Source organism: Somniosus microcephalus, chromosome 10 (assembly GCF_052327205.1).
Source record: "Somniosus microcephalus isolate GS21.2 chromosome 10, FLI_Smic_1.0, whole genome shotgun sequence".
Lineage (NCBI taxonomy): Eukaryota > Metazoa > Chordata > Chondrichthyes > Squaliformes > Somniosidae > Somniosus > Somniosus microcephalus.
This window is the reverse complement of record NC_140996.1, coordinates 116,361,979-116,375,515: the sequence shown is the minus strand read 5'-3', so window position 1 is coordinate 116,375,515 and position 13,537 is coordinate 116,361,979. Positions and strand designations below refer to the sequence as shown.

Genomic DNA, 13,537 nt, shown 5'->3' with positions numbered 1-13,537 from the left:
TAAGCCTTATATTGGTGACAATGTTTCTGTCTGACCCAGTGGGTAAATCCAACACACAGTAAACACCATTTGAAATATAAATTCCCCCCAAAGTTTTCTACCTGCAGATATTACGAAATTGCTTGATGGCATAATATAGATTCAGCATGGCCCATATTTGATCTCTGGTCTTTGCTTTGTTAACCGATTTCAGGGTGGGGCAGATCTTATGTTTTACAATTGCTTAACAGATTGCTTTGCACTATTAAATTATTCAATGTTTTATTAATTGTTTATACTGTGAAAATCTGCTTATCTTTCCACAGCTGTTGGCATTTCTTCAAGGGTTATTCACATTCTACCATGAAGGTTATGAGCTTGCGCAGGAATTTGCTCCATACAAACAGCAGCTGCAGTACAATCTGCAAAATGTAAGATTTCTTCTTTCATGAAACCACGGTGAAAGTTTTAGGTCAGTAGTGCAGGACGCCACAATGATTTAAAAGGAATGAGGCAAATCACGAAATAGTGATTTGTGGCACTAAGCTTGGTTTTTTAAAAGCCTGAAGATTGTAACAGAAAGGAATAACTTGGAAGGCAAGTTTTACAGTTTTTGAGATCCTGGGAAAGAATGAAAAAGATTAAGGAAATGTGCATTGTCTCAATTTCCACACAGTAAAGATGTAGAGAGGAAGAAGAGTGTGTAGGTGGTGTATTTGGAGAGGAATATTCACTGGGGTACTGACCATGGTACTATCAATGAAATAAAAAAAGGTAAGAAAGGTTGTAATGGAGAAACAGAAGTTTATGGCTATAGCTACAATTTGCTATGTAATCATTCAGTTAACAAATTATAAGATGCTTAGTTTGAGGAACAATTTTAGCCTTGTATTCTTAACCTAAATAAATGTTCCAAAGAAAGTAGAAAGTTTATAATTGAAAGGCTCTATTTATATTTTAAAAAGGTTGCTTTTTGGAGGACCATTTATTTTATAAGATGGATACTAGGTACATAAACATGGTATTGAGCAATTCACAGTAGATGTAAAAAAAATGTTGTATGGTTTTCTGAATTTTACATTGCACATAACGGGTTTATATAAGCATGATATATTGAGCTTAATAAACTATTGTTTCAAAGAAAGAAGCATCTGGGTACTTGTTTCAAATAGTTCTGGAATCAATATTGGTTCTTTGACTATCTTAGTATTGTAAATCCTATGGTGTACTCAGAATATTTATTCAACAATTTCAATTGCTTCTTTATATCTCTAGACCTCATTCTGAATTATTTAGCTATGCAATTGAACATTTAAATAAGAAAAAAAGTATAGAATGGAATGAGATTGTTAAGCCCGTTGAGCCCTTTTCTCTCACAGACCATGTACAATCTGCTCAATTGTAGAATCTACTTGCCTTTGTTAACCTTCTAAGGAAGGTGAGCAATCACAGGTAAACTTCCAAGGGAAATAAGCTGTCTGTATTTTCTCCTTGCTATCCAAGGATCATCTACCAACATTATAGATTATCCTAACATTGGAACCTAGGCCAAGAAATTCACTTGGGCGCGGGCAGCTCGCTCGCGCCCAAAAGTTAGCGCTGGGCGGGGAGGCATTAGCGCACGCCGTATATTCGTCTTCTGCGCCCCAATTCGGAAGCGGGCGCTATACCAGGGTGTGCCCGCCTCCATTTGGGGCGCTGCAACTGAATATCGGCGCGCTAGTTGCCGCAGCGCCACCCGATGCGGTGCGGCAGGCTGCGGTACTGCAGGCCTCCCCCTTCTCTTAAGGGGGAGGTGCCTGCAACGGCCAGAGCCCCGATCGCGAGTGCCGGCAAAAGAGCCCGGCACAACGGAGAAGTGCCGGGCTCCACGGAAACAAGCCGGCAATGCCGCGGGGGGGGGGGGGGGTGGGGGAGGCCGGGGAAGGAGGTGCGGGCAGGCGGCCGCCGAAAAAGCGGCTGGCCGCACCTTCAGCTTTAAAGCGCCCCACTATGGCAGCAGGACGGCCCCGTTTTCTGTTCGCTGTTTGCGCCCGCTTCGGAGGAGGCGGGCGCAAATAAATCTGGGGATCGGCGCGGTTTCGGGGCGTTACGGGCCACCGCGCACACCGATGACGTCATCGGTCCCGGCGCAGCGCTAACGGCTACCGCCGCCAATACCGCTGCACTCAATTTCAGCGCTACCACCCCGCTGGCGCAAAAGACCTCTTTAGGCGCTAAGTGGGCACAAGGCCCACTGAATTTCTAGGCCCTACATTATTCAACCCTGACTTCCTGGACTGCATAGCTGATGCTTTTGTGGTTTCAGTAGCACAAGGGCCATTTTTTCTCCCAGTTTTGATCTGTACTTATCCTTAAAACCTGCAGTCTCATTCTTAATTACTGATCCAGTTCTTGTGTTTTTTTAATATATTGTAAATTGAATTTCGCTTGCAGATCAGCAAATGGGGTACAGGAGCTAATAGTAATGAAATCAAAGTCATATGTGTATTAGGGTCTTTACTGTGTTAATGACTGGTTTTGGCTCTCTACTTCACCATCTGAGCAAAAAAGTTGGTAAAATTCCTGATACTTGTTATATTGGGCCGAATTTTGCTGTGAATGGCACTTGCCATTTGTTAGACTTGTACTTACCCATAGACTTCCTATGGAGTTTTGCATGGCAAGTTGCTGTCAGCCAAACATCTAAACCGTGTAGTGCCGTCCACAGGGCATCTGGGACCTGTGTGAACAGGGCAAGCAACTGTGTATCTCCTTAATCAGATTAAAGAATCGTTAATGATCAGCGCAGAGTGTAAGTTGGAATATTGATTTCAATGTCAAGTCAGGTACAGGAAGCAAAATAAAGAGAGGGAAAAAAAGATTGGATTAGGATAGAGAGATAAAAGAGGCAGAAAGAAAAAGTAAAAAAAAGTTCTATCTTTTTAAAAATCTGAAACAATAATTAAACACTGAAGGAATGAGACTCCACACTTGTAAAAGTTAATTTTCAATGCCAGAGGTTGTTTGGCAGTAAGTAAGACTTAACCAAGCCGTTAAAAGGGTACTTGGATTGGAATGACTTGACTTGACTTAACTTTCTCTGGCGAGTCCATACTTAGTCTACAACGTCAGTACAGGAACTTCACACTGTTTAATACATTTGAATGTGGAGCCAGATGGCAAGATGCCGTTTTCGCACAGCTTACGGAGGAGCAACACATCTTGGACAGAAACTTCTGGATTTTCGCGTTTAACTGCGCATGTGTGCTTGCCGGAAGTTGCTGTCCGATTTATGCATAAATAATGATGAGCGCTGTTAGCCTCACCGTTATTTTCACAGCAGAATACGGCCTGTTACTGAATAATTCCATCATGCTTTTTATTTATAAGTAAATATTGCAAACAATCAAATCTATTATTATGATTTAATTTCATCTCAAGACCAGAAATAATTTTGAAAGTACCAGGCAGGAAGTGGAAAGACTGATGCAGAGAATGAAGTCAGCCCCTCAGGATTACAAACCGCCTGGCCAATGGACAATGGAGGGATATCTCTATGTGCAGGAAAAACGTAAGTGCGCAAAAACTGTTCTTGCTGCTCATTTTCTTACCAAACCGATTGCCTTTTTGAAATATAGATGTAAGCTTTCTGCTGCCTATCAAAGTTCTTTGAATTGTATTTCTTTATGCTTTCAAATAATCTATAAATATTGTCACTATTGGTGCTTTGGTAGCACACTATCTGTTCACCTCTGAGTAATGGATTATAAATTAAATAAATTTGGGCAGTCTCAACCCAGTACTACCTGGGGTGTGGGGGGTGGTGGGGGCATATGTGCACAACACTGAATTTTTCACAATTCAACACAAATTGTCAATCTTACTCAGAAAGGCTATAAAATTGACTAGTATATGAGGGGAAAAAAAGACACACTGGTGAATTATGCATATTTTCTGTGGTTGGAGTTAAGGCACGTTGCTGCGGAAGATTAAAGAGATCTTTTTAATGCTGTGTCTTGTATACCTGACCTACAAATGCTTTCTGCGGCACATGAGTGTCTAAGATAGAAAAACTGTTCAAAACCCTCAGCAATGAAATTCCTCACAGTAGTAAGTTCCAAAACTTATTAAAAGTGTAATATAAAAATGAGAATCTAACATTTAAGGTGCAAACATGATTCTAACACTGCTATTAAGCTATTTGAGCTTTGGAGTTATTTAATACCTTAGATGTTATGATTGCTGTGAGATATGTGGGCCTAACAATTCGTCTCGGGTGGTGGCACAAGCTGGGCGGTATCGGATCAGCCGCCAGTTATACGCAGCCCCTGATATACAGTTCCATTGCAGTCAATGGGCATATAATGGGTGGCCGATCCGATACCGCCCGTTTTGCACCACCGCCTGAGACAAATTTCTAGGCCATTGCTCACCATATTGAGGACAGGTTGGGAAATTTCCCCCCATCCCCCCATCAAAACCTGCCCAAGTAATGCATTGGGTACCTTTATATTATTGTGTTTTACAAGTATGGTCAATTTGTAAGACTCATAACCTTAACTCCACTCTGCCGATATAAGCACTGCAAAGCAAATGGTGAGTTTTGCTTTTCGCAGCAGCAAAGTCTGTTGTGGCCACAAAAATATGTTTCTCACCCATCTGTCTGCCTAACTCTACTTTAATCAGTCCGTGCAAAAAAACATAAAAAATGTGTAAATGTAACGCTGTAGTTTGTGAGTGAAGTGGTTGACATAAGAATGGTTCTTGTTAAACCTTTCCGTTTAAATTAGGTCAGTTAGACTAAAATGTACAGATGAGCAACATTCATAGAATCATAGGGGGAAAAATTCAGTTGGTTGCGCCACCCGTTAGCACCTTAAGAGGGCGCTAAGTGGGGCACAAACCAACTAGCGCCCGGGCGCGGCACTCCCCACGCCTCCCGCCAAATTCAGCGGGAGGTTAGTGGTGGCGCTAACCGTTAGCGCTGCACCGCTGGCGATGACATCATCGGTGTGCGCAGCGCCCCGCTCACGCCCCAGCCGCGATCTTCGGGAGCGCCCCCTGATTTACCGCTGGACGCCATGTCCGACAGGATCAGGGTGGCGTACCTGCGGCCGGGGAGGCGCAAATTAAAGGCGAGGTGCAGGGCGGTCATTTTTGTTGTTGGCCGCCTGCCTGCGCTCCCGTCCCCGGCCTCCGGAACCCCCCCCCCCCCCCGCGGAGTGCCGGCTGCGCTCCAAGAGCCCGGCACTTCTCTTGGGTGCCGGGCTCTTTTGCCTGCAGTCCCGATCCCCGGGGGCCCAGCTGGGCCACAGATCACACTGCACAAGGCCCCTCCCCTTTAAGAAGAGGAGGAAGGCCTGCAATACCGTAGCGCGACATGCCACAGCGTGTGGCGCTGCAGCACGTAGCACCACAATATTCACTTGCAGCACCCCAAGAGGGAGGCGGGGCGCCTCCAGTAGCGCCCCGCTTCCCTTTGGGGCGCAACCGACCAATTTCCGGCGCGGGGGCGCTAATTTTTCCGGGGCGCTCCCCCATAGAATCTTACAGCACAAAAGGAGACCATTCGGCCCATTGTGCCTGTACTGGCTCTCTGAAAGAGCTGTCCAATTTAGTCCCACACTCAGCTTTTCCCCCATAACTCTACAAGTACATGTCCAATTGCCTTTTGAAAATTCCTATGGAATCTGCTTCCACCACCCTTTCAGGTAGTGCGTTCCAGATCTTAACAACCCTCTGTGTGGAAAACATTCTCATTTCCACTCTAGTTCTTTTGCCAATTATTTTAAATCTATGACCTCTAGTTACTAACCCACTTGCCAGAAGATACAGTTTCTTCCTATTTGATCTATCAAAATCCCTCATTATTTGAATACTTCTATTAGTTCTCCCCTAGAATCTCTTATTAAGGACATGGTAACAAGGCAAATAATAATAGGATTGAGCAGAGTCAACATTGATTTATGAAAGGGAAATTGTGTTTGACATATCAGGGAGTTTTTTGAGGTTGTAACTAGCAGAATAGATAAGTGGGAACCAGTGGATGTGGTGTATTTGGATTTTCAGAAGGCATTCGATAAGGTGCCACACAAGAAGGTTATTAAACAAAATTAGGGCTCATGGGATTAGGGGTAATATAATGGCATGGATTGAGGATTGGTTAACGGACAGAAAATGGAGAGTAGGAATAAACAGGTCATTTTCAGGTTGGCAGGCTGTAACTAGTGGGCTACCGCAAGGATCAGTGCTCGGGCCTCAGCTATTCACAATCTACATCAACGATTTGGATGAGGGGACCAAATGTAATATATCCATGTTTGCTGATGATGCAAAGGTGGGTGGGAATGTAAGTTGTGAGGAGGATGCAAGGAGGCTGTAAGGGGATATAGACAGGCTAAGTCAGTGGGCAAGAACATGGCAAATGGAATATAATATGGAGAAAGGTGAAGTTATCCACTTTGGTAGGAAAAATATAAAAGCAGAGTATTTTTAAATGGTGAGAGATTGGGAAATGTTGATGTTCAGAGGGACCTGGGTGTCCTTGTACACGAATCACTGAAAGTTAACATGCAGGTACAGCAAGCAATTAGGAAAGCAAATGGTATGTTGGCCTTTATTGCAAGAGGATTTGAGTATAAGAGTAAAGAAGTCTTACTGCAATTATATAGGGCCCTGGTGAGACCACACCTGGAGTATTGTGTACAGTTTTGGTCTCCTTACCTAAGGAAGGATATACTTGCCATAGAGGGAGTGCAACAAAGGTTCACCGTACTGGTTCCTGGGATGGGAGGATTGTCCTATGAGGGGAGATTGTGTAGACTAGGCCTATATTCTCTAGAATTTAGAACAATAAGAGGTGATCTCATTGAAACATACAAAATTCTTACAGGGCTTGAGAGGGTAGATGCAGGGAGGAAGTTTCCCCTGGCTGGGGAGTCTAGAACCAGGGGTCACAGTCTCAGAATAAGGGGTCGACCATTTAGGACTGAGATGAGGAGAAATTTATTCACTCAGAGAGTGGTGAATCTTTGGAATTCTCTACCGCAGAGGGCTGTGGAGGCTCAGTCGTTGAGTATACTCAGAGATCGATAGATTTTTGAATATTAAGGGAATCAAGAGAGATGGGGATAGTGCAGGAAAGTGGAGATGAGTTAGAAGATCAGCCATGATCTTATTGAATGGTGGCATAGGCTCGAAGGGCCAAATGGCCTACTCCTGCTCCTATTTCTTATGTTCTTAACCTTCTCTGCTCTAAGGAGCACAATTACAGCTTCTCCAATCTCCCCACATAACTGAAGTCCCTCAGCCCTGGTAGCATCCTGGTAAACCTCCTCTGTACCCTCTCCAGGGCCTTGGCATCCTTCCTAAAGTGTGGTGCCCAGAATTGTGCACAATACTCCAGCTGAGGCCCAACCAGTGATTTGTTTAGATTTAGCATGACTTTCTTGTTTTTGTACTCAATGCCCCTATTTACAAAGCCATGGATCACATTGCCTTGTTAACTACCTTCTCAACTTATCCTGCCACCTTCAAGACTTGTGTAGTACACCCCCAGGTCTCTCTACTCTTGTACTCCCCTCAAAATAGTAACATTTAGATTATACTGCCTCTCTGTGTTGTTCCTCCCAAAGTGCACCATGTTACACTTATCCTCATTAAATTCCATCTGCCATGTGTCTGCCGATTTCACCAGTCTATGTCCTCTTGAAGTGTGCTACTATCCTCCTCACTATTTACTACATTGGTAAGTTTTGTATCATCCGCAAACCCAAGCCCAGGTCATTTATATATAACAAGAAAAGCAATGGTCCTAATACTGATCCCTGGAGGACCCCACTGCATACTTTTCTCCAGTTAGAAAAACATCCATTCACCACTACTCTCTCCCTCCTATCCCTGAGCCAATTACTTACTCAAGTTACCACTGTCCTTTTAATACCATGTGCTTTTATTTTCCAAATAAGTCTGTTATGTGTTACTTTATAAAATGCCCTTTGAAAGTCCATATATATATATATATATATATATATGTGGCAACAAGAGCAGGCCAGAGGCTGGGTATTCTGCGGCAAGTGTCTCACCACCTGATTCCACAAAGCCTTTCCACCATCTACAAGGCACAAGTCAGGAGTGTGATGGAATACTCTCCACTTGCCTGGATGAGTACAGCTTCAACAACACTCAAGAAGCTCGACATCATCCAAGACAAAGCAGCCCGCTTGATTGACACCCCATCCACCACCTTAAACATTCACTCCCTCCAACACCGGCGTACCGTGGCTGCAGTATGTACCATCTACAAGATGCACTGCAGCAACTCACCAAGGCTTCTTCGGCAGCACCTCCCAAAGCCGCAACCTCTACCACCTAGAAGGACAAGGACAGCATGCGCATGGGAACAGCACCACCTCCAAGTTCCCCCCAAGTCACACACCATCCTGACTTGGAAATATATCGCCATTCCTTCATCGTCGCTGGGTCAAAATCCTGGAACTCCCTCCCTAACAGCACTGCGGGGTACCTTCACCACAGGGACTGCAACGGTTGAAGAAGGCGGCTCACCACCACCTTCGCAAGGGCAACTAGGGATGGGCAATAAATGCTGGCATTGTCAGTGATGCCCACATCCCATGAATGAATAATTAAAAAAATATATACATCTACTGCACTACCTTCATCAACCCTCTCTGTCACTTCATCAAAGAACTGAATCAGGTTAGACACGATTTGCCTTTAACAACTCCGTGCTAGCTGTCCATTATTAATGCATGCTTCTCCAAGTGAAAATTAAGTTTGTCCTTGACAATGGTCTCTAGTAGTTTTTCCACCACTGATGTTAAACTGACTGGCTTGTAGTTACCAGGTTTATCCCTCGCCCTTTTTTAAATAGTGTTGTAACATTTGCAATCCTCTAGTCCTCTGGGACCACTCCCATATCCAAGGAGGAATAAAAGATTTTGGTCAGAGCTTCTGTTATCTCCACCCTTGCTTCCCTCAGCAACCTAGGATACATCCCACCTGGACCAGGTGACTTCTTAACTTCAAGTGATGCCAGCCTGTTTAGCACCTATTTCTTTGATAAGGTCCTAAAACAGTAATTTGCAGTAAAGTAGAAATGTCCAGAATTTTGGCTAGATATAACTTGTTTGAATGCTGTATATGTGAGAGGAGGAGCAAGTGGGGAGTGCAAACATTTACAGTTCTATTATTAATACACCATCAATTGGTAGCAGTGATGAGTTCTAAGAGCCTGACCTTGCTTCTAGAATCCAAATAGAATAGAATCCTATTGTTCATTGCTTAATCACCTTAAATGTTGTAGGTCTGAATTTGTAGCAGAGAAAATGCTCTTTATTAATTGAATTTTGTGATTCAGTATTTCCATTTTGTAAACAATGTGAATATAAAATCCTAATTGTTTTCATTTTTACGAAAAATTCTCACTTTTCCCGTTTGTGCTTCAAACAATAACTATATAAAAAAGACATGATGTAGTGATACTGTTAGTGGCATTGCTCCATTATATGCAAGTTATTTGACGGCAGTTTTTTATTTTTTAGGACCTCTTGGGTTTGCATGGATAAAACATTACTGTACATACGACAAAGAAACAAAAGCATTCTCAATGACCTTATGTGAACCAAAGTCGGGAAAAGTGGTAAAATCTAAATTTTATTTGACATAAGCGACCAAAAGTTGACTTTTTCCTTACTATATTATTGAGATTTAGTCCGTACCCATTTTTCCCGCAACTCCATGTTTGAGCAACTTTAATCAGGTTTCCGTCTCTGCCACAGCATTGAAAGGCCCTTATCAAAGTCACAAATTACATCTTCTGTGACCATGGTAAATTACACCTCCTCATCCTCCTTGACCTGTCTACAGCTTTTGACATGGTTGACCACACCATTCTTTTCCATTGCCCAGCTGTGTGGGACTGCCCTCACCTGGTTCCAGTCCTTTCTATCCAGACGTACGCAGCATCACCTGCAATGGATTCTCTTACTGCTCCCGTACTGCTACCTCTGGAGTTCCCAAAGGATCTACCCTTGGCCCCCTCCTATTTCTCATCTACACGCTACCTCTCAGCAACATCATCCAAAAACACAACGCCAGGTTCAAGATGTATGCTTACGACACCTAGCCTTCCACCTACACCCTCTGTAAACTGAGCTCATCCGAAACTCTGGATTACCCTAACTCGCACTAAGTACCGTTCACCCATCACCCCGTGCTGGCTGATCTACATTGGCTCCCAGTCCGACAACGCCTCGATTTTAAAGTTCTCATTCTTGTTTTCAGATTCCTCCTTGGCCTTGCCCTTCCCTCTCTCTGTAACCTCCTCCAGCCCTACAACCCTCTGAGATCTCTGCACTCTTCTAATCCTGGCCTCTTGCGCATTCCCGATTTCTTTTGCTCCATCATTGGTGGCCGTGCCTTCAGTTGCTTGGCCCGAAGCTCTGGAATTCCCTTCCTATCTTGCTCTCCTCCTTTAAGTTGATCCTTAAAACCTACCTTTTTGACCAAGCTTTTGGTCACCTGTCCTAATATTTCCTTATGTGGCTCAGTGTCAAATTTTGTTTGAATGTGTGAAGCGCCTTGATGTTTTACTACATTAAAAACACAATATAAATACAAGTTGTTGTATTAAAACAAATGTGCAGAGGAAGTTTTGTGGTTACTTAACTTTTCTAGTTCTACTTTTAGTATTTTGTATAAGAAGTGTATATATTAAGCCTTTTCATCAGAATTAGGATTTGTAATAAATATCATTTTCAAATGGTAAAAGGAAAAGAGCAATATAATCTTTTTGTTGGGAAATACTGATTTACCTCAGTCGATCCATCAAAGAATGCTTGTCTGAAATTGTCCTGCATTTACCATGAAAATATCTGACTTATTAATCTGTAATTAAATAGAATGGGCTTGTCACGGCTTCAGAAATGTTCAAACTGAAGTTTTGCATTCGAAGGAAGACTGACTCGATTGACAAACGCTTCTGTTTTGATATTGAAGTGGTAGAAAGGTGAGTTAAATTTATACTGGTTGAACTGACTCCTTAAGGCAATGGATGTAAATTTTTATTACATAGAAATTACAGCATGGAAACAGGCCATTCAGCTCAAGCAGTCTTTTTGGTGTTTGTCCTCCACATGAACAGTAATTCTAACCCCATGTGCCAGTCCTGTTCCCACATCCCTTTATCTGCCTTTCCTTCAACCACCTATCTAACCTATTCTGAAATGTTGACATAGGCCCCGATTTTCTGGCCGCCGTCGGGCGGCTTTTCATGCGGCCGGGGGCCGAAAATCGGCGATAAAGCGGGTCGGGACCCCCCCCGCCTGATTCCCCGCCCCGTCCGACTTTCGGACCGCCGTTTCCATGCGCCACGCTTTAGTCTCGGCCGCCGCTGGCGGGACTGCTCGTTGGAGCACTAATCACCAATGATCACCTTGTTAAGGAAGATTTTCCGGGGCCGTTGCGACTTTGGGGCTTTCCCCACATGAAACACGCCTGCGGGGAACCCCGGCGATGAGAGCTGGCGTGAAAACAGCTGGCTTGCTTGCTTGCAGCAGCAGGTCGCTGAGGGCTGAAGAGATTTAAATAGGCAGCATTTGCAGGCTGCAGGACCTTGTTGATCAAGGCTTGGGGGAACTTTTTGAAGCCTTAGGAGCAGCTGTAGAAAGTTGGAGCCTCACGCACTTCTCCAGTGTGAGCTCCTGGGAAGCCCCTCTCACCACCCTAACTCAGCGCCCCCTCAACGGAGGCATCTGCCAGAAGCATGGGAGGCCTTTGGTACCTTCCCTTCCTGGCATTAGAGGATCTCCAACAGCAGAGGCGGCAGCAGCAGAACCAGGAACAGCAGGATGAGCACCAGGCTGCTGCTCACTCACCTGAAGCTGCACAGGCCAGAAGGGGCCAGCGCTTGGAAGTGGCTTGAGAGCACCTTGCTGCGCTTTAGGGGACAGTGGGGCCCGTTTCTGCACTGGCAGTCCTACTCAGAAGGACTTCCATGAAGATCTGGTTTCTCTGTTCAACAGATGGCCAACGCTCCTCAAGAGATGTCATTCTCTTATGAGCACTCACCATGTTTTCCGTACCCTGGTGCGTTATCTCCTGCATGGAGGTTGCCAACCTTTCCATGGTGATGCGTTCATGCGCCAATGACTCCACAAAGGCTCTGCTAATGGTCGCTATGGACTCCTCCATTCGCTCCACACTTGCAGCGACCCTGGAGACAAAACCTGCCAGAGACTCCTGCATCTGTGCATGGAGATCCATCACCTCTTCTCTTGCGGATGGACCCAGAGGCAGAGGGTCGACATGCAGCGCAGCTGAGCTGAGCTGGCAGAGTCCTGCGCCCTCCGACGAGGACGCTCCACTGCTGTCCCTGTCTCCAGAATCTGCTGAGGCTCACTTGTGAGCTGTGAAACACCAGGTGACAACACTACTCTATGTCCCGAAGGTCCCCCCGAGGTGTGAGTGTCTGCGCTGGTGCTGGGTGCACCCTCAGAGGTTGGAGCTTCCTCTGCGGAGTGTTGCTGCACAGTCTCTTCCTCCTCCACAGTGAGGACGGGGGCTCTGGATGGTACTGTGGGGGAGTAAAGGAAGGAGTTAGAGATGTAATGCCAAGGTTCTTCTGGTGACTCCCAGCGAGTTGGCATCTGCTGACACCTGCATCCATGCAGCATTGGTCTCAGTGGGAGGCCTCTTCCTCCCTGACCTAGGGAAGAGGACCTCCCTGTGGGCCCTAACCCCATCCAACAATGCCTGCAATGAAGCCTCGTCGAATTTGGAGGCAGCTCAGGGTCTGGCGCTGGGCACAGCTGCTGCAGGCTCCTCTGCCATCCTGTATGGTTCGTTTGGAAGCCTTCAGAGGATGCAGTGCTTGCTATGGACCTTGAAAGCACCACAAATGATGACATCATACTTTGGGGATTTCTGACTCGAATTGGACAATTAGCAAGGCTTCCCACATGCTGGGAATTAATTGGCCACTTGAGGGAAAATTTCGTGGAGCTGGCTGACACTTTTTTATGTGTGTCAGAAACCCCACATTCGGGGAAACCCGACCATTCCCCACACAAGCCGAAAATCGGGGCCGCTCTGCCAACTCCAGTAGTGCATTCTACAGCCTCATAACCTTCCGTGCAGCAACATTTTCTCCTGCTCTCTGTCATAAACCTCTTGTATTTAATCTTATATCTATGCCCTCATTTTAGACCCTCAACTACTGGAAACAGTCTGCTTCTATCTATCCTGCCCTGTGCCTTCATAATTTTAAACACCTCTATCAAATCACCCCGTAATCTCCTGTAACAAAAACAGCTCACATTTCTCAAGTCTTCAAATCTGTATTCCCTCATACCAGGCAGCATCCAGTGAATCTGCGCTGTACCATCTCTATTCTTTCAACATCCTTCCTATAGTTTGAAGCCCAAAATGGAACACAATACTCCAACTGTAGTCTTACTAGGGTTTTATATAGATTCACTGTTACATCCTTTTATATTCTATACCTCTTGCTATATAACCCAGCATTCTTTTTGCTTTTATATGGCCTTTTCCACTT

The 13,537-nt window shown here is 44.9% G+C and overlaps 1 protein-coding gene across 1 annotated transcript in view; it reads left to right on the top strand.

Moving 5' to 3' along the window:
- The window catches only part of arhgap42a (Rho GTPase activating protein 42a), a 604,917-nt gene that overhangs the window by 424,092 nt on the left and 167,288 nt on the right, over positions 1-13,537 (top strand). The window contains exons 7-10 of the mRNA XM_085998730.1: positions 306-410; positions 3,403-3,532; positions 9,525-9,622; positions 10,884-10,990. Coding sequence (XP_085854856.1) covers positions 306-410; positions 3,403-3,532; positions 9,525-9,622; positions 10,884-10,990 — 440 coding nt within the window. The remainder of the gene's footprint in view (positions 1-305; positions 411-3,402; positions 3,533-9,524; positions 9,623-10,883; positions 10,991-13,537) is intronic.